At 43.6% G+C, this 19,779-nt stretch overlaps 1 protein-coding gene across 1 annotated transcript in view; it reads right to left on the bottom strand.

Moving 5' to 3' along the window:
• The window catches only part of MDGA2 (MAM domain containing glycosylphosphatidylinositol anchor 2), a 387,125-nt gene that overhangs the window by 155,127 nt on the left and 212,219 nt on the right, over positions 1-19,779 (bottom strand). Inside the window, exon 6 of the mRNA XM_074869265.1 lies at positions 7,671-7,940. Within this exon, the coding sequence (XP_074725366.1) occupies positions 7,671-7,940 (270 nt within the window). The remainder of the gene's footprint in view (positions 1-7,670; positions 7,941-19,779) is intronic.

Raw genomic sequence — 19,779 nt, 5'->3', positions numbered from 1 at the left:
AAACCCTTCTGATAAAACTTCATCGATATGTGGTGTCCAACAGGCACCACATGATGTTGCAGAGCAGCAAACTTATTTAAAAATAAGATTTCTGTACACAAAAATCCTGGGAAGTCCTAATGAAAGGGCAGAAGAATCAATAAACCATCTACATTTTTATATGGAACCGTTTTATGAACTTGTCGGTGATACACTCCAGCCTGGGAGAGAGTGCACATGTCTGAGACGACTATTGCAGATAATAAAAATAAATGGACTTATTAAACTCTGAAGCTCAACTTTTTTACACATTCATTCTCAGAGCTGTAAACTTTTAGGATAGCACACTGGTAACTTATGACTGTAGCAACACGCTGGATGGGCTGTAAGATCAAGTTTTCTAGGCTAAAATCTTGTCTCATTGAAATCCCATTCACAGGGTGCATCTCTCAATGGAAGAATCAGAATTGGCTGGCTTTTTTCTGGTTTTTTGGACTAAATTGTACTCATGCTTACAAAGCTGGAAGAGGCCCCAGGGAGAGCAGCAGTGCTGGCTCCTGCAGGTAAGCCGGGAGGGCTGGCATGGGGTGGGAGACCAGGCTGGTGCCCAGCCCCCAATTCACTGTTCTATTCTTCATCCTCACCCGGCACAGGAGTGATGATGTCTCCCAAAGGGAGGAGTCTCCCAAAACCCATTTGCAAACATTTGTCAAAGGTCCATCTAAACCCCACATGGGAGGAAGGTATTTTGTCTTGTCCAACAAGACACAGCAGAAACTAAGCAAGGTGGTGAGTGCTGTTAAAACAGGGAGTTAAGTAAATTGCTTAAGACTGTGATAAAAAATATACATCGGCATAACACAAGAGGGAGGACAGGGAGAGCCCCCGGCAGGGTGAAGGTGCCCAGCTGCTACGGTGGTTCAGCAAAGGCAAAGCCCAGCCCTCCGTCGCAGCACGGCCTTCACAGAGCCTGGCTGATGCCACCACACAGCAAAGCTGCTTTCAAGGGATGGCAGACCCACCACAGGCACGTTGTGATGGCAACAGGAGAGGATCTCAATGTCAGAACAGTGAGATATAGCAAGAGATTCCTGGGAAGAGCTGGAAGGGTGCTGGAAGAAAGCTATTGAAATTGCAGGTGGAGCTGGTCGTTTTACAAACAAAAAGGTTCTATGAGAGATGAGATGAGATGAAATGAATGCCTGGGATAAAGACAGCTGGATTCCATGACCCAGGGGAGCCCTTCCAGTCCTATTCTGGAATACAAATTTCAAAACCTTGGCACTTTCATGAAATCACTCTTGCTTTCTAGTCTGCCCCAAGGAAAGCACAACCATCCCTGGATGCTGAAAGCCAGCACAGGGGCTGTGAATTTCCGCCCTACTGAAGCATCCCGGGGAGCTCACCTCTGCCAGCCTCCCGCGGCCTGCAGCACCCATGGCCACACAGCACCACGAAGCTCCACGCGCCTGCACGGTCCTTCATTAGGAAGCCAACAGCATTCGTCACTTCTGCATGGTGTAGTAATGTCCGTTTTATGTGTATGGATGTTTGCCAAGGCCTTCGGCTTTCTCCAGCCATGAAACAAGCACTAGTATAATCAGTCTTGTGTGAGACCTTCCCAGAATACAGAGAGAGGGAAAAGGAGGAGAGAAAAAAATGGTCCTTCTGCTAGTTGCACAGAAAACTCAACATTTTAGACTTGGCATGCTGGAGCCAGCATCCCCAACCAGGGCTCCCGCTGCCACAGATGATGCCAGCTAACGATCACATGCATCAGACGGATGCATCGCTCGGCCACTGGACAGTGTCCAGCAGCTGCACAACCGCCAGGGTGACCCTCTGGGTGACGACCGTCATGAGTGTCACCAAAACCCAATTTCCACCTTTAGGAAAAAACTTATGAGCCTTGCCTCTGTTCTGACACTCGGCATCAGCCCATGGACGCCCTGCTCACATTTCAATTAACAGCATTTGAGGATATTCAAGGGGTGACAGCAGAGGTGATGATGTGCAACCAGACAGACTTATTTTTATCCTTTACTTCATGCAACTGCTCTAAAACAAGGGAAAGTCTTAAGAAAAAGCTCTGGGATGAACAGAGCCACTGCAGGAAAGCAGAAGGGTAAGTAGGTGTGGGAGAATGAACATCACTACTACCAGATTACAGGACTTTTACTTTTTTTAAAATCTATTATAAAAGCAACAAAAATTTCATTTATTTCACAATCTGCGTCTTCATTTTTTTTTTTTTTCACCTTCTTTTTAGCAGTCACTACTACACAGTTCACATACAGTTTTTAAAGACATAATGGAATAGGTACTTCCAGCAATCTTGGCCTTCAAATGCATTTCCCCAGAGTGCTTTTTGTTCAGCAAAAGCTTTTGTGCTAATGTTGAGCACAGGTCATTATTTTATATTTAAGCTGACAGGGAATCCCACCCCTTTGAAAAATTAACTCCAAACACTATGTTTCTGCTTCACAGAAGGGAAAAGTCACAGTCGGAGTCAATAGGCACTAAAAAAAACGTTGTAGTTACAATGGAAGAGACAAAGTGATCTATTTAAAGAAGGTATTGGGAGAAGTTGCTGATGAGGCAACAAATCCGAGTCGGTGCACGCTGACACCCTTCCAAATCATGTCAGTGCTCTGCACTTTAAGACCTGTACAACATTCCTCTGGTTCTACCTGTTTCCCAATCTGATGCACAGGTGTCCTTCAAAGATGCTACCCAGCATTTTTGCTCTCTTACTAAATGGAGGAGCCACCTTACATCCTCCATCATCAAAAGCCTTTAATTCTTCATTGACATATTTGTAGCTACAGAGAGATTTTATTTTAATTTTCCCCTTTGCAGTGTCTTTGGAGTATTTGTTCTTCCATGCTCTCATAATTCTGAGTACCCAGTTTGAGTCATGTTGAAAATGTATAATTTTCCAGAAGCCGTAGACATATGATTATCTTGATTCCTGCCTCTTTTGACATTTCCAATTGTCACCCAAAATCTGTATGGTATTGTGATGATCACGCTTTTATGTCATATCTTAAGGATTACAAGGCCAATATTACCATTTCTCTAATGCCTTTTGCTTCCCTCTCCAAATACGCATCAAAGAGAGAATTTTAAGGGAGTAAAATAACCTCCAACAGAAAGTCTAAAAGATCCTCAGGCTAGAAGAGTTTCCTGGGACACAGGATAAGCCAGATGTTCAACTCCCCATGCCAGATCAAGGCAGGGAACTGAGCCTGGGACCACATCAGAGGTGAGGTCTGTAATTACCAACCTCCTGGCAATAATGTGAAGTCCTCTCTGTGTGCACGGGACATTAAGATGTACCCAGATTGCCGTGTGTGTTGGCCCAAGGGCTGTGAGTAAGCAAGGTTTTGCATTTTATTTTAACACAAAGGGGTGTGTGTGCGTTTCCTTCTTACTTTGATTAACAAAACATCCATAAGAAGACTGATTATCATTTCCCTCTAGTTGAGGCCAACAGAAGTATACAGTGACAAATTCATGACAAAAGCAAATTAACAGAAATACTTTGGGTGGGAAAGAATTGTGAAAGAAGCGCAACAGATTTCTCCCATCCTGACCTTTATGACAAAAGATTTCCACTGCATCAGAGCAACAGTTTTTCTCTCTGCCACGGAAAAGTCAGAAAAACAGAACATCCTCCAAGCAAGCACAGCAAAAAATACACACATCAGGCATGAGGTTGTTGGGAGCTTTGTTTATCCAGAGGGGGTGTGCTGGATTTGCTACTTGAGAGTGCACTTTAAAAAAAAAAAAAAAAATAAAAAAAAAAGGATAAAAACATCAAGTTCTACTGGAATGAGAGGAATCAAGATTCCCTTAGAGCTTCCTCTGCTTTCTAATGGTTTTGTCTAGAAATATGCTATGGGAAGCTATTCTAATCATGTCTGAGAGCAGGATGTGAAGATGCCACTGATGAGAACACCCACCAATACTCAAATGCTAGCAGACTTGCAATCATTTAAAGAACTCATTAATCTAAAGAAAATACTTAGAAAGAAACTTTCATAATGAGAATTGGTGAGCAGCCAGCTTTGCTGAAATGAGAGAGCATTTCTCCTTTCTCTGGTTTGACCCAAGACACCTTGATGGACGACAATGTCTTTGATGGAATGAAATATTTTGCAATAACTTTGGGTACAGTTAAGCTGATAATGGCGTTCTTTAAAATGCTGTATTTCACAGACTTTCTCACTAAAATTTTGACAGGTAAACAGCACATGGTCACTGACTTGCCTCTGGTGAGCTCCTGTTCAAAGCAAATGGGGGAAATGAAAGATAACGTGTTATGTCTGTACCTCTTGGTACTCAAAACAATTTCTCTTTATCATCTCAGCAAAACTTTCATTAACATTATCTGACGGCCGAAAGGGAAAGGCACTAACACAACAGCTCAGCAAACAGAGACAAAGGGAGCAGAGTTTGCAGCTTACAGCTTGCTTAAGAAAGGGATATCTTTAAAGGACGCTGCTTTATCCAAAAGTGTTAATTTAACCACTTGAGGAGGCAGCGTATGAGGGAGTCTCTTTCCTCAGAAGCTGTGTGCAGGGCCTGTTCATCCAAACCAACAAGCAAGCACCCAGCTTGGTTTTGTGGGAAGAATTTACAATCACTTTTAAGTTATACAAGCCAAAAGCCAAAAAAAAAAAATACAAAATATTCAAGATGGTTATGACTAAATGGCTTCCTCCCCGCAATGGCAACTTTAGTCTGCTTTTTATTTTAAGAACAAACACCTCCTTCCATGCCAATGCTCACTGGAAGGGAAGGAAATCAAGTAACAGCAGAAAAACAGACAACATATTAAATGCTTATGCGCATTAGGAGGCTTCCAGATAAATCCTGTAGCTAGCAAATGGAAAGCAATGTACTGAGACCATTACTGGCACCTGCTATCCCACCACTCCTTCAGCAGCATATGGCAACTGCAAAAACTAGTTATTTACAACCCGCAGAAGTGGAGAACACGTATTACTAGTTATTTACAACCTGGAGAAGCAGAGAACTCACATTACACAGCACTTCCACACAGGCACATTTTGCACCATCTATTAGGTGATACATATTCCCCCAAATCATCATATCTGGTCATCTTGCCATTTCACTACACTGATCCCCACTTTTTAAGGGTCCCAGGAAAGATGGAGGGAGGAGCACGGAGGTGACCTGAACACACCTCGGTGTCACATCAGCACCTCACTACCCGAATCTGCTCTTTAAACACAGCCTCATCTGTTGTCTTTATTGCTCATTGATCCACATAATTTCTGCCTTTCAAAAAGGATAAATTACTTCTGTTACTCATTCATTTAGTTTCATTTGTTTCTTTTTGAAAGATTCTCTCTGGTTTTAGATTTTTTAAATTATTATTAAACACGTGGCAGTCATATGGCTTTTATTTGTTTCTTTTTGAAGGATTCTCTCTGGTTTTAGATTTTTTTAAATTATTATTAAATGTGTGGCAGTCATATGGCATCGTTTACAATGGGTTTGAAGTCAGGTGTGGTGGGTAGTCACAGACTTAGGCAGTTAGTCACAAAGATAGGAAAATGCCCAGAAAAAAATCAAGACCTGCTGAAAGTAAGGTAGCATCCATGGAATGAAGGACATACAATAAAAGCACGTTCAGATAAATGCATGGTGAAATTTAGTGAATTTTAAAGGGAACAAATTTCATCTGAGCTCTGGTGATGCTTTGACACAACTTCCCATTTCTTTCAGGGTAAAATTAAGGGATTATTGTCTAATCCTGGGATGGGTAGTCCACATAACAGATGATGTGAACTTCAACTACCAAATGCTTCTCCTGCAAGGCTTAGATGCTATTTCAAGTAAATAGTCTTTTCTCCTCAGCTGCTGTGTGAAAATTCTGATACACAACAACAACCAAAAAAGAGATTAAATAGAAAGAAGCAATGAGCTACAGGAAAAATGCTAAGAAATATATACACAAAGTAAAATCAAAACTCTGATATGAATTTCTCTCATATTTCACTCTTAAACGCAGCATCACTTTTAGCAAAGATATATCAGTCAAGACCAGAATAAAGATTTTTTTCTAAAAGACAGTTCTTCCCCTTTAACAGAAATAATAAGGGGAAAATCATAGCAGGTAGCAATGAACCGAGGCTAGAAGGGAGCTGTGCTTCATTTATTTAATGGGTTGTTCCTCATTGCGGTCCCTTCTCAGAATTAACAGGGCCACACAGCAGAGAGGAAAAAAGAAAAAAGTCACCTCAAAAGCTTTAATGATATTTTGTTCAACATCTTGCAGCTCCTAGGCATCTCATAGGCATGGTCTTCTATAAATAAAAATGTGAGGGCATATTATTATTATGCTATGACTCATGAAACTTGTATCTGCAGGGAGCTAGGGACTTTGGCTTTTCCTCTGGGCTCTTTGGTGCTGTCTTCTGGGTCAATTAAAATATTGAGATCTCTTTCCACACAAAGCCTTTCCTCTCCCTTTGCTTTTTCCGAGTGTGTGTTTCACTCACATCTCCCTTTCACAACCTCATCACAATTGTAAATCACAGCAAATTAATGTCGATGCTATGTTCCTGAAACAAGACTGCTTTTGCCTCTTGACAACAAAACTCCAAAGTCAAATATCAAAAATTCAAATGGAAATGCAGTATTACAAATAAATCTGTGGACATCTCCTGAGAAACTCCTGCAGACTTAGGCTGATGCAATGCTCTCTCCCTGACCCCCAGAACAGAAATAGCTTCTAATTCCTCGTCCTGCTGAAGAGTATGATATGTTGGGCAATAAGAAGTGAACAGGGGTTATGGCTCTCATAAAATATTCACACCACTGGCTCTCTATACAGCAGTTTCTCCTGAGTATGATTAATCACATGCTATTATTTAAAGTTCCTATAGTGTGGGAGTTTATGTTTCACTACCATTCACAGATTAGATTATAGAAAATTAGTTTCAGATGAACTGTTTGGTTCAGGTAGATTAATCCACTCTGATGATGCCTATCAGCCAATCGAACTCCTTCTTCAAACCAACTGGCCATGTCCCTGGGGTTAGCCGGAAAGCGATAAACAACTGGGGAGAGTTTCTCTCCACCTGGCAGTAATTGTTCTGCAAGCACTCTTCTCTTACTTTTATCTAAGACAGACATTTATCCTGCTATTTAGTATAATTAAAGCACAGGTACTAATCTAAAGCTCCTACCCAGGGAGCAGTTGTCTGATGGCAGCAGATTCACAGCATGCACAACAGCCTTAATTTCAATAACATGTTCAGCTGATGAGGAGGAAGAAAGGGGTGAAGTAGGTAATGACATCTCCAGGAGCTCAGGATGCATTCACTGCCAAGACAGCACGTGCAGGGGATCAGCACAGGCAGCGCCCAGAAGACAGGGTGTCCTTTGGCAACCATTTGCCTCCAATTTGGACAGGAGAGCTGCTGCATCTTCACAACACAAACAGGCACCACGCCACCCCTGTTCCAGAGAAGGGGTTTGAGCCCAGCACAAGGGCCACTGGCTATTTGAAGCCAACAGTAATTAATCTCATACATTATTAGAAATGACCAGAAATAAATTTGGAAACACAGGACAGCACTATGTGAACACCGCTATCCTGTCAGATTAGGATTCAATTAATCTTCCAAAGTCAATAGTTTGCCAGCTCAACTTACCTCTTACGATGATGTTGGTGGACTTTTTCGCAGGATTTCCAACATTGTTATTGGCAATGCAACTGTACGTGCCAGCATCTTCTGACGTGATGGCAGGTATCGTTAAAGTGCCGCCGTTCAGGACCGTCTTCTCGGGCAGGATGCCGGCAGACCTCACCCACGTCAGGCTGGGGGCTGGCTCCCCTCCTGTCGTTACACAGACTAAGGTGATCGCTTCTCCAGGGTTCACCACTATCGGGTCATCCACAAGAAGCTTAATTGAAGGGGATGCTGCAAAACACAACAGGAAGAGAAAGATGTAGCGGGGCTACGTCTGTGGTATTGCTCAGTCCTGACAAGCACACTCAAGCCAACCAAGATCAGCAAAGGCACGTCGGCTGCAGCGCTCTTCACACGACTACGTGCCCCCTGAGAAGGGTGCTCCCCATCCTGATGCTCCCCCTGACACCACATTTCTCACCCTGCTCAGTCATCTTTCACCTTGCTGTCAAACTGCAGATGAGGATTTATGTATGATCAACCCTGTGGCTGTACTTGGGAACGAATGTATAATGTATGGCACAGGTGCCAGAACTCTGGATTTTAAACCCTGGAAGAAAGGAATTAGTAACAATCTTCTTATTTGGCATGGAAGGCATGTTGTTCTCTTCAAGTCTGATTCTACCCATTGAAAACCAGCCTCTTAGTCCACCCGCCTCCCCGAGGAACGCCTTGGGCTACCAACTGAGATGAATTTGTACAGTTTGGGTTGGGTCTGTTGAGTCAGAAAGAGTCGTCTCCCTTGGGACAACATCTCCATGCACACAGAGAAACTGAAGAATCCAGCACAGATGGTTTTTACCCTGTACGGCCTGTGCAACCTGCAGGTCACAGCACCAGCACACAGCGTGGCTGCGGCTCCATCTCCTCACAGACACACAGGAGAGGTGCAGGCTTGGGTCCCTACTAATTTCCATACAATATCCTATGATCAGCTGCAGGGGCTTTGTTTGGGCAGGACCACCAAAGCTGAACTACACTGCAGCACAAGCTAATGGAACAATACTGCTGCTCTCAGAAAGGAGAAGCAAATGATTAAATTTCATTCTCTCTTCTTGCTTCTTCTTTTCCATTAAATATTTGCATATGATAGCAGAGGAGCAACAGAAATGCTCAATATGAAGAGACAAGGCAAGGCAATTCGGTTTAGATTCTGGAATTTAAAACCACAATCTGAGCTGTGACATCCCCCGTCACTTCCACTGAGGGATCCACCTTTGCTGAATTCAGGCTTTGCTTGAAGGCAAACCCTAAACTGCATAAGAGATGAGCCAATATATAAACACATATTGCTAGTTCAGAAAAAGCAATACTAAATAAACACAGGCATAAAGGTGAAGGATTGAAATTCTGGGCAAAGAATAGCAGAAAATGTGACAATAAGAAATGAAAGGAACTAAAAATCTTACATCCAAAAATCATCACCGTTCTCATTATTACAGAGTGTGGTGGGTTGACCTTGGCCGGACAACAGGTGCCCCCAAAGCCGCTCTATCACTCCCCTCCTCAACTGGACAGGGGAGGCAAAAATATAACAAAAGGCTCCTGGGTTGAGATAAGGACAGGGAGAGATCATTCACCAATTACCATCACGGGCAAAACAGACTTGACTTGGGTAAATTAGTTTATTACCAATCAAATCAGACTAGGGCAATGAGAAATAAAACCAAATCTTAAAACACCATCCCCCCCACCCCTGCCTTCTTCCTGAGCTCAGCTTTGCTGCCGATTTCTCTCCTTCCTCCCTGGGCAAGCAGTGCAGGGGACAGGGAATGGGAGTTGCAGTCAGTTCATCACCCATCATCTCTGCCGCTCCTTCCTCCTCAGGGGGAGGACTCCTCACACTCCTCCCCTGCTCCAGCGTGGGTCCCCCGTAGGGTCACTAGTCCTGCCAGCAAACCTGCTCCAGCGTGGGCTCCTCTCTCCATAGGGCCACAGGTCTTCCCACAGGGTCACAGCCTCCTCGGGCACATCCCCCTGCTCTGGCATGGGGTCCTCCCCAAGTACAGGTGGATTCTGGTCCCCCGTGGACCTCCCTGGGTGCAGGGCACAGCTGCCTCACCATGGGCTGCACCAGGGGCTGCAGGGGAATCTCTGCTCTGGGGCCTGGAGCACCTCCTGCCCCTCCTTCCTCACTGCTCTGGGTGTCTGCAGGGTTGTTTCTCTCACGTATTCTCACTCCTCTCTCCCATCTGCAATTGCTCTTCAGCAGTTTTTTCCCCTTCTTAGATACATTATCCCAGAGGTGCTACCACCATCACCGATGTTCTCGGCCTTGGCCAGCGGTGGGTCCGTCTTGGAGCCGGCTGGTGTTGACTCCATCAGACACGGGGGAAGCTTCTGGCAGCTTCTCACAGAATCCAGCCCTGTAACCCCCCTGCTACCAAAACCTGGCCACGCAAACCCAATATGCAGAGATATATTGTTGTGTGTTCTGCTTTATATAGGAATCTTATTTCAATATTAAAGGAATACACACTAATCACTAAAGACAAATACAAGAGTCAACTATAAAATAAGTTTTCTTTATTTGGAGTTCACCCAAGAGGAATTAGCTTCCTCTGCATTCAGAAGCTGGAGCACACAAATGGGAAGCGCTTCATTTACACCTGTCCTAGAACAGAGAGCAGGCAACCTCCAGCCAGGGAAACTCTTTAAGAGAGCAGAAAAGAAGAGGTTTACAAGCAAAGCTTCCTATTCGAGATCCTCCCAGCTTGGGACCCTGCAGATACTTCCCAGCATAAATTCCTCAGTTCATGGGACCAACTTAAAAGCGAAGAAACTGGGTGCACGGCTGAAAAATCAGACAGAAAACAAGTCAGCAATGCCCACTAAGCGTGTCAGGGCTTCTTTGCTCACGTCCTCTGACCTCACATTGTTTCATCAGTTGATCCATCCATCTGCCTGTGTTTTGGGATTAGAGGTATGAAACTGGGCAATATGTCATTTTTCACACTTCGGTAGATTTTGCTTGGGCGAAGGCAGCAGAAGAAGGGATCGAGGTACCCACTGTGGAACTAGAACCAAGCTCCAGACCTGCAGGGTCATCACCAACCAAGGGGTAACACTCAGCTGGCCCCTCTTTCTCTCCCCCTCCTTCCCTCCTGAGTTTAATGATTTTTCCTGAACAACTCTGGCAAGGAGCTGCTCTTGGCTCTCACTAAACATCAAGTCATGAGACAGGGAACAAGAGAACCACAAATAATGCTTCAAAACTTGGAACAAAAGATGAAAGCACCAACAATGTCAACCCAACCTGGTGGTGTTGTTTACCATAATGGCCTCATAATCCTCCAGATGAAAGGGGGCCCTCTGCCATCCTTCAGGTAGAGACAAAGATAGCAGCTGATGTGATAAAAATGCTGTGATACATCCCTTTCATCACAGCACTCAAAACAGTAAGTACATGAAAATTATGGTTTGCATACAGTAATTTCTGTTTGCTTACACCACACATTTCACTTAACTACAACCTATCCCACTAGACAAACACAAACAAAAATTCAGCAATACACTCAACTACTACCATTAAAAGCCTGATTTAAACCAAAGAATATTAAGAAATTCAGAAGGGATGTTAAGGTTTCCAGCAGATGAAACTCAGCGTAGCATATAAAGGGTCAAATACCTATTATGAATAGAATATGAATCCACAACAACAACAAGCTATTATTCTGGTATTTCTCTGCTTGAAACCTTATACAATCCGCACTGAATTGTAATGCACCAATAACACAGAATCTCTTCTTTTCAGCTTTACGGTGCAACTGAGGATAGAATTGGGTCTACCACACTGCCTGCCTGATTTATTGTCACGTGCACCTTGCCAAGCTCTGGCCTAGGAATAGCGAGACTGGACATTTCCTGGTGGTCACTTGGACTTTGTCCTTCCACCGCTGAAGCACATTCAGCCCCACCACCAGCCCCACACTCGCCCATCTCTGAGAGCGCAAGTTCCACTCTCAATTCAACCAACATTGACCTCTCCTCCTTCCCACCGGGGACAGGGAAAGGTGGCAGTCAACACCCATCTGCTCCTGTGCCAGACACGAACTGAAGACCCCTGGCTTCTCATCACAGCTCTCACTGGATGTCTCAGCAAGGAAAAGGGAGAGAGAAAAAGGGAGAAGCAGGGAGAGTTAGTCAGGGAATGAAGGAGGCAAACGGCAAAAAACCCTAATGTCAGTAACTCCAGTGATGCTTTCAGACACAATGGGGTGGCAGAAAAATAGCTTTAGCTCTAAGTTAGACAGTGATTGTGTTCACTTCTTGTCAGCCTGGACCTAGATTTGGAAATGAATGGGGCTAAATCACAAGTTTAGTCACCTGCTGGAAGATCTCTATTAATTAGCTTGGGTTCATTAACAGAATGTAGGGCTTCTTCAGGTCTGCTTTACTGGATAGCTCCTCTGTTTGACTCCATCCAGAAATGCTTTCCCCTCCCAAAGTGGAGGAACACCTCTAACTGCTCCCCACAGGATGCTGCAGCAATGCAGCTGCAAACAGCTGCCTCTCCCCATGGATTGGGCATGCAAAGCTGTAGCAGAGAAAAGAATAACGAAGGCACAACAACAAAACTCCATGTTACAGCGGGGACAGTAAGCCCTGGACTGGGCTGCTCAGGGTTGCTGCAAAATCTCTCTCTCTTCCAGATTTTCTGAGCAAACATCTGTTAGACAAAAAGTTTAGGACTAGCTCTTGTTTGAGCTAGGGAAATGGAGCTATCATGCGAGATCGCTCCCTGTTCTAGTTTCAGTGACAGCAAGAGGTACTGCCAAAAGGCGATTCCTCTTATCTACCTTGAGCTATCTTCTTGCAAGAATCTTCCCCTGTGGTATCCATCTCTCTGCTGACTGCAGACAGAGCCCAAAGATTAGTTTAATCTAGACAGGTAAGATTTAGATGACAGAAGATGGGTGACATCAATCCTACCTTTAGGATGAGGATTTACAAATGCATCAGGAGCCTATAGATGGGAATGGGCAGAAAGTGCCATTTTTAATAACATACATGTGCCAACCTCGCACTGATCCCAGTGTTTCACAAATCCTCTTAGATCCTTGCACTTTCAGAAAACTGAAATTTTGTTCTAATCCTCTCTCTAAAATGGATTTATTCTCTCTTTCATTTATTTGTAAACTTTTGGGGCTAAGCACCATATACAGCACAAATCTGAACTGTGTAATTCATCGCCACATATTTTTTTTTGGTCCAGCATGATTAAAAAATGGAGTAGGCATTTATAAAAATGACAAGATGATCCAGAGCAATTATAATAGTTGATGATTATACCAAAATATTGTTGAAGGATTATTAAAACTCATGCTTCAGGGCATAAAATGTATCTTTTTCTGGAACGGGAGGGCAGGCTATCACATATCTCTGCCGCGCACTTTTTATGCACTCTTCTGAAATGTCTCCTTCTGGCTCTTGTTCAGGGCAGACGTGAGATCTGATCCAAAAGGACAATGCATGTGTTTATAAATCCTTTGCATTTGTAAAGCATCTGGTGTGACTGAACCCTAAGTAGGAGACCCACAATGCAGTCCCAGCAGCTCAAGCTGTGATATTTGTTTAGATAGCAGGAAATCATGGAATTGAGTTGGAAGGAAGAGGAGATAAAGGCGTCTCCAAAAGATTTTATTCTTATTAAAATAACACTACTGTAAAAGCCAGTACGTGCAATTGCATATTGCTCATACAAGTCTGAAATGTGTTGGTTTTGCCTTTATGGTGCATGTTGCTTTGAGAAGTCAGGCTTCAGCCTCCAAGACACTAATGGCTTCACCCAATGGCATCCACACAAAGCGTGGGAGCAGACATACAAGTGTGAGCCAAGCTCCCTTCCATTTCTACAGTCCAGCTGCTTTCCCAAAACAAGGCTGGAGCCAGTACTGACATTCTTCCTGTTCAGTTTTTGAAGGCACAGAAAGGTAACCTAAGCTTTCTGAGCTTGTGAAGACCCTCACATCCTTACAAACAGCTTTCACATGGTCCCAACTGAGATTATTCAAAAAGACATATACTGCAGTGACAGTAATCCTGCAATTTATGCCTCCAATCTTGATTTTATTATTTAAGTTTTATAAAATTTAGTTTCACCAAGCAAGGTACTTTGCTGGTCACCACATTTACACAGGGCTCTTCATACATGGAAAGCACTTCAAAACTGAAGTGCCTCAAAGCTCCCAGAACTGAGCAGGTAGATGTGCAATCAAAAGAAAAGATGCACAACTGTACCAGCCCAGAATTTTCCTCTGCTAAACAGCTGCCTCCTGGCATAAGGACAAGGTCCTCAGGTTCTGCTGAAACCTTGCTGAGATCCCACAAAATTCCACAGAAAGTTTTAATTCAGAGATATATTTTATTATTGTCTACTGCTGTATTCTTCTGGATTTGGTTTAATCTCACATATGTCACTTACTTATTTCTGCTGTCTTCTTTCTTATTCGTCTCCTCTCCTAAGTAAATAGTCTGAATTTTTTCAATTTTAAGCCCCAGAGCTCCATCTGTTCATACTATAAAATGCTGGGTCACAGTTCCGGTCATGGAGACACACACACACGCAGATACAGGACTGATATTCTCAATTTCATGTGAGTTGAAGAGTGATGGATTTTATAGTTTTAATGATGTTCAGTACCAGTTTGGAAAGTTAAGCATCAGAGCCAATAGAACTGCACAATATCAAAACTGATGGAGACACAGGAGGTGCTCATGTGTGAAATCTTATAAATTTTTACAGAATTCCTAGTGCAACAAAACTATCGCTGCCAAAAGAAGTCAATACTAAATGGAGCGTATTATCACCCCCAAAGCCACCTCAAAAGCTTCACCCCAGCTGAGGTCCCTCTTAGAGGATTATGAGCCATCAGGATTAACGAGACAAATTATAGGGCCATCAGGTTTGGCAAGCAAAGCATCTCCCAGCCAGAACCTTCACGCCGCCACCGGCAGAGACTCAGCCAGGCAACCTGCCCAGCGGAAACTTTCTTTCAACTCTCTGATATGAATAATAAAATTCATTATCAAACAATAGCAAGCTTTGGTAAATATTTCCATGGGTGAGTGCATGGAACAAGCTTTCCAAACATCGTATTTGGACATCGTTATGAGAACGGCTCAGTGTTCAAAAGAGCTCTGCATCTTTTCTCCCCTTTAGAAGTAGGGGTTTCTGAGCGCCAGTCCCACATTTCAAAGTCATGGTTGGTTTGCCAGGGGACAAAGACAGCCGCAGTGCCACTGCGAGCTCTTCCCCGCGAAGAACAAGGCACTACTCATGACGAGGGAAACTGTTCAGGTCCCCATTCATATTGCAGCTGCATCCTTTTTAAAGGGACTTCAATTCAGAGGCTTTCGTGTGCAAGCACTGCTTCTGCATCCAATGTATTTCATGGGACAGTAGAGCCTGGCTGTGAACTCAACAGTGCATATGACAAAGTGCTCTTGGAAGTACACCCGGTCACAATACACTGCCCTGCTAGTCAAGTGACTATGGAGAATTTAAATCAGAACCACATCAATATTTTTACCTAGTATTGACATGCGCACACAAGACAAGTTAGGCACTGATGACACACAGATGGAGATTAATTCTAAAACGTGGCCACAACATATACCAGTCCTCACAGAGTAATAAAACAGCATGCAACACACACTGGTTTTGATTAATGACTGGGCAAAAGTTTCTCAGATCCAGCACAAAGCTAGCAATCATTAAGTCATCATTAACACTCTGAGATACCTGCTTAACAACACTGGTTTACCAAGCACCTTCAACATAACAACCTAGTTGTACAACAAAATGCTTCCACTTTAAACAGAGCTGCCACGGAATCATTGGCAGGGAGACTGGAAACATCTTCTAATCAATGATCTGATACAGATGTTCACTGAACTTGAAAGAAGCAGAGTCTTTACTGCTGCCTGAGATGGGTATCTGAGACAGATACTATGCAGGAAGGAAAAAGATACGTCACTGATGTAGCATACAGAAAAAACCTGATGCCAACCTGTGTTATAATTACAGTGAGACAAATATATGTATTTAGACTGGGTATATGGAATTGAGAAATATCACAACTGGCTTTAGGGATTACTGGAAATGCAAAAGAAATCTAATGCTTTAATAGCAATATCAAAGTAGAGGCAGAAAGTCATGTCCTTGACAACTCACTCGTCTATGATGAATAAAAACGAAAGTACATTATTTCCTCTAGTTTTGTGAATTATTTCATATGCAGAACTGAAGTAATAGAACATAATTGAATTATACTTTCATATATATATATGTGTCTGTGTATGCATCCGTTTAATTTACAGCCATGATTTCTTGCAGGAATTCAATGCATATACTCCTAACTATACACATTATGAATAGTCCCTTTCAAGTCAGAGCAAAAAGAGAGAACTTCTGAGGTCCCTGCTGAGCTGGGAGCATCATTTATGTACTTATTTACTCAGTAAATTTCAAAAAAAAATAATAGATTAAAATTCCCAGCTGAGGTCCAGATTTTGAATTACAGGGTAAAAATAAACTTTTTATTGACCACACTGGCATAGCCTCCTGCAATATGGAAGGTCCCTTCTCTTCATCATTAGTCCTTAAAAAAAAAAACCAAGAACAACAAAACCAAAAACAAAACCAAAAGAACCCAGAACTAAACAACGATAAAAATCACTTTTATACACCCATCCTCTCTGCTTTATCCTCCTTGCTGCTACCGAGAGAGCCACAACCTTCTGACTGCTATTTGACAGTCCTCCTTGTTGGTCTCACAAAAGAGACAACTCTTCCAGGCAGAAAGTGCCAGCATGTATTGAACCAGCCACTATAAGATATTCCAGTGGTCCAAACTGTCAAGAAAACATGCACCTACGTGCGCCAACAGTTCATCTGATCTCAGGACATGCAAACGTAGCTGCAGACTCTGCTGGGAAGGGGCGAGGCTTCCCAGGACAGGTTCAGCTTTTGTCTTGGCAAGGAGTTCTCCAACAAAGCCAAGGGAGAAAAATTATGCAGAGACACTTCAGCATGAGCTCTTAAGCAGGTTAGAAGCAGAATTCATCACAGAGTCACAGGATGGTTGAGGTTGGAGGCACCTCTGGAGGTCATCTGGTCCAACCCCCTGCTCAAGCAGGGTCCCCTACTGCAGGTTGCCCAGGGCTGTGTCCAGATGCCTTTTGACTATCTCAGAGGGTGGAGACTCCACAACCTCTCTGGGCAACCTGGGCCAGTGCTCAATCACCCTCACTGTAAAAACATGGTTTTATAAAGCCACTGTCAAGTAGCAACCAGTCATGTAGAGCTTTTAATTTCAGAGGTTTCTTGTTCAGGTGCTGCATGCAATCCAAGTGCGGAAGAGCAGCAAAATGCTCCAGCTGTAATGACTTCCAGTTCTAAAACCTCTGTGTTTAGACACAGAAAGCAGATATGTTCACCACACATCTCAATCCTTTTTTATGTTTTACTTGCTCTTTTTCCCCATTTCATTTTCACTGCCTTTAAAATTCCAAGACTTCTAGGTGGCAAAGGAAATAAAGGCAAAGTTCTCAAATCCCAGTTCTTTGAGGTATATGTCCGTCTTTTGACTTCACACATGGAATTACAAAAGTAATATATTCCCACACCAACTTTCAGTATTGCAACTGGTTTGGGGTTTACTCTGACACACAAGGTGAATTCTCATCTTTGCAAAAGAACCCACACCTGTTCTAGCACAAAGGGGTGGCTCCCCCCTCCCCAGGACAGCTGCCCCCAACAATTGCCAGAGCCACCCATTAGTCTGCGTGCCGTAACCTCAGACATGCATGTGCCCTCCATGTACCAGCAGTCACTGCTCAATTTGAATATGCTACTGGACCAGAGATTAAAAAAAACCCTCATATTTTTCACTTTCCCCTGAGCCTGCCACCAAAACAAAGAGTCTTAAAAGTTGAGTAAACTGCAAGACCATCTTGTCTGGGCATACAATCAAGCATGGAAAATTATGAGGTTGCAGGGGAAGCAGAGAGAGGAGTTAACAGGAAAGAAACAAAGCAAAGCATGAGATTGTATTTAGCAGGGTCCATTGGCAGCTGGACTCAGTCTTTATACGTTCACATATACGTGAACAGGCTGGCCTGGAGCGCCAGCCCAGGTAACCGTAGCCCGCTCCCTGCGCTCTCCCTCTATTCTCAATAGCCTTTTTTTTCCTCTTCCAACTTTTTCTGAAATCCTCTGTTTTTTAACCAATGGGGATGCAGCTTTGATGACTCATCTCTTTATTCCCGATTTGCCTGGCTGCTTTTCATCCAGCAGCAGCAGCACTTTGATGACTCGCACTTTGCTCGTGCTGCCGTTCACGCACAGATGTGGCATTGATAGCTCCAACAGGGAGGAAGGGAGGCGGATACGTTTGCTATTCAGAGCACTTCCTCGGTGGTTACGCTCTGGAGACGACTACAATAGCTCACAGCTCCCACGCTGTATGAACTATTCATTCTGTGGACATTTTATCAAGAGGGTACGAAGGGAAGGCAGGATCCTCCCTTCAGCAGCAGAGCAGTGTTAAATCAGCTTAACCCAATCACGAAACTGTCCCCTTCATCACTATATTTAGATGCACGGTTGTACACGTAGGCTTAAATTCATCTCGGCTAATTTCAACCACCCAAAAGTCAGGCATGCAATCCGAGGTCATGTATCTCGGTGAGATATAAGCACCCCTAAAGCACAATTCCTGCTCTCCAAAAATAGATGGGATGAATTGCTCTTTGGAGCCATCTCTCTCTCTCTCTCTCCACTGAGTACAGTGCTCCCTGAACAACTGGTGTAGTACAGACACCTAAGCTTTCAGACTGCTAGTTAGGTGAGACAAATCCTGTCTTGCAACACCAACAAGCGCCCACACAATTAGCGGATCAGGAATGACTGGCTAATGAGGAGCTGCAGAGAAAGGACCCTCAGGGTTATGGTGGAAGGCAATCTGGACACAAAGCAAATACCAGCAATATGTGCTAAGTAAAAGGGAGTTTTTATATAAGGATGTATAAACAAGAACTTTGTTGGAAAATGTACGGAACAAGCCCTGCACTGAACCCCGTGCTGATGAGGCTGGGTGCTGTGGAGCACTCTTCACGCCCTGAAGCACCGAACTTCACCAAGGAGGTGGACAGAGGAGATCAACAGGAACACAGAATCATCTAGGTTGGAAAAGACCTTGAAGATCATCCAGTCCAACCATAAACCTAACATTGACAGTTCCCAACTACACCATATCCCTAAGCACTACGTCAACACTGTGAGGTAGAGATGATGCGACTCACAGGCAAAAAATAAGGAGCTAGGTTCATTATCCAACAGAACAGATGGGACAAGAGAACTTATCTTCAAATACATGAAATGTAGATGCAAAGGGGAAGAGGATAATTCTTCTTCATACCATGGTGGACAGGACCAGAGCAACAGGCCAGACTGACCACAAATAATGCAGTACCTCTGCTGCTGGCAGCCCGGTTAAACAGACATCGGTAGGGTGAATTTTAGATCTAGTGCCTTCCTGCCATGAAGAATGAGACTAGGCAACCTCTTGGGGTCCTTCCCAGCTTTGTTTTCTATTACTCTCTTTTGCTAAAGCATTAAAACCATCCACCTTCAGTATTCAGCCCTGAGTATCGAGCTGGCTGTATTTCTTATCTGACGATTTCAAGCCTCTTTAGTGCAGGATCACACCTCGCTGTCGCGGTCTCCAAGAAGGCCAGGGGATGCTAAGAGAAATAATTTTTCAAAATGAGATATTATCTTAACACTGTGTTGTCTGAATGAAGGGAAACGAAACAAGTTTATCATGACAGACTACTGCTTAATGGAGGAATTAAAAAGTGAATTAAGCCTTTCTCAATTGGTTTCCCACTACATGCCCCAGACAGAACGCCGGCTTCAGCTGTGATTTGAATGAGCTGTGTCATGCAGCTGAAAAATCACATATTGAAATAGTCATTGTTCGTGGTAAAAGTTACTGTTGTGGATGATTTCTATGTTGGAGGCTGCCAAAAATCAGCCTCCATGTTATGTATTAATGATCACCCG

This window comes from Strix uralensis, chromosome 4, assembly GCF_047716275.1.
Source record: "Strix uralensis isolate ZFMK-TIS-50842 chromosome 4, bStrUra1, whole genome shotgun sequence".
Lineage (NCBI taxonomy): Eukaryota > Metazoa > Chordata > Aves > Strigiformes > Strigidae > Strix > Strix uralensis.
The sequence above is the reverse complement of the archived record's forward strand: the minus strand, read 5'-3'. Positions and strand labels throughout refer to the sequence as shown.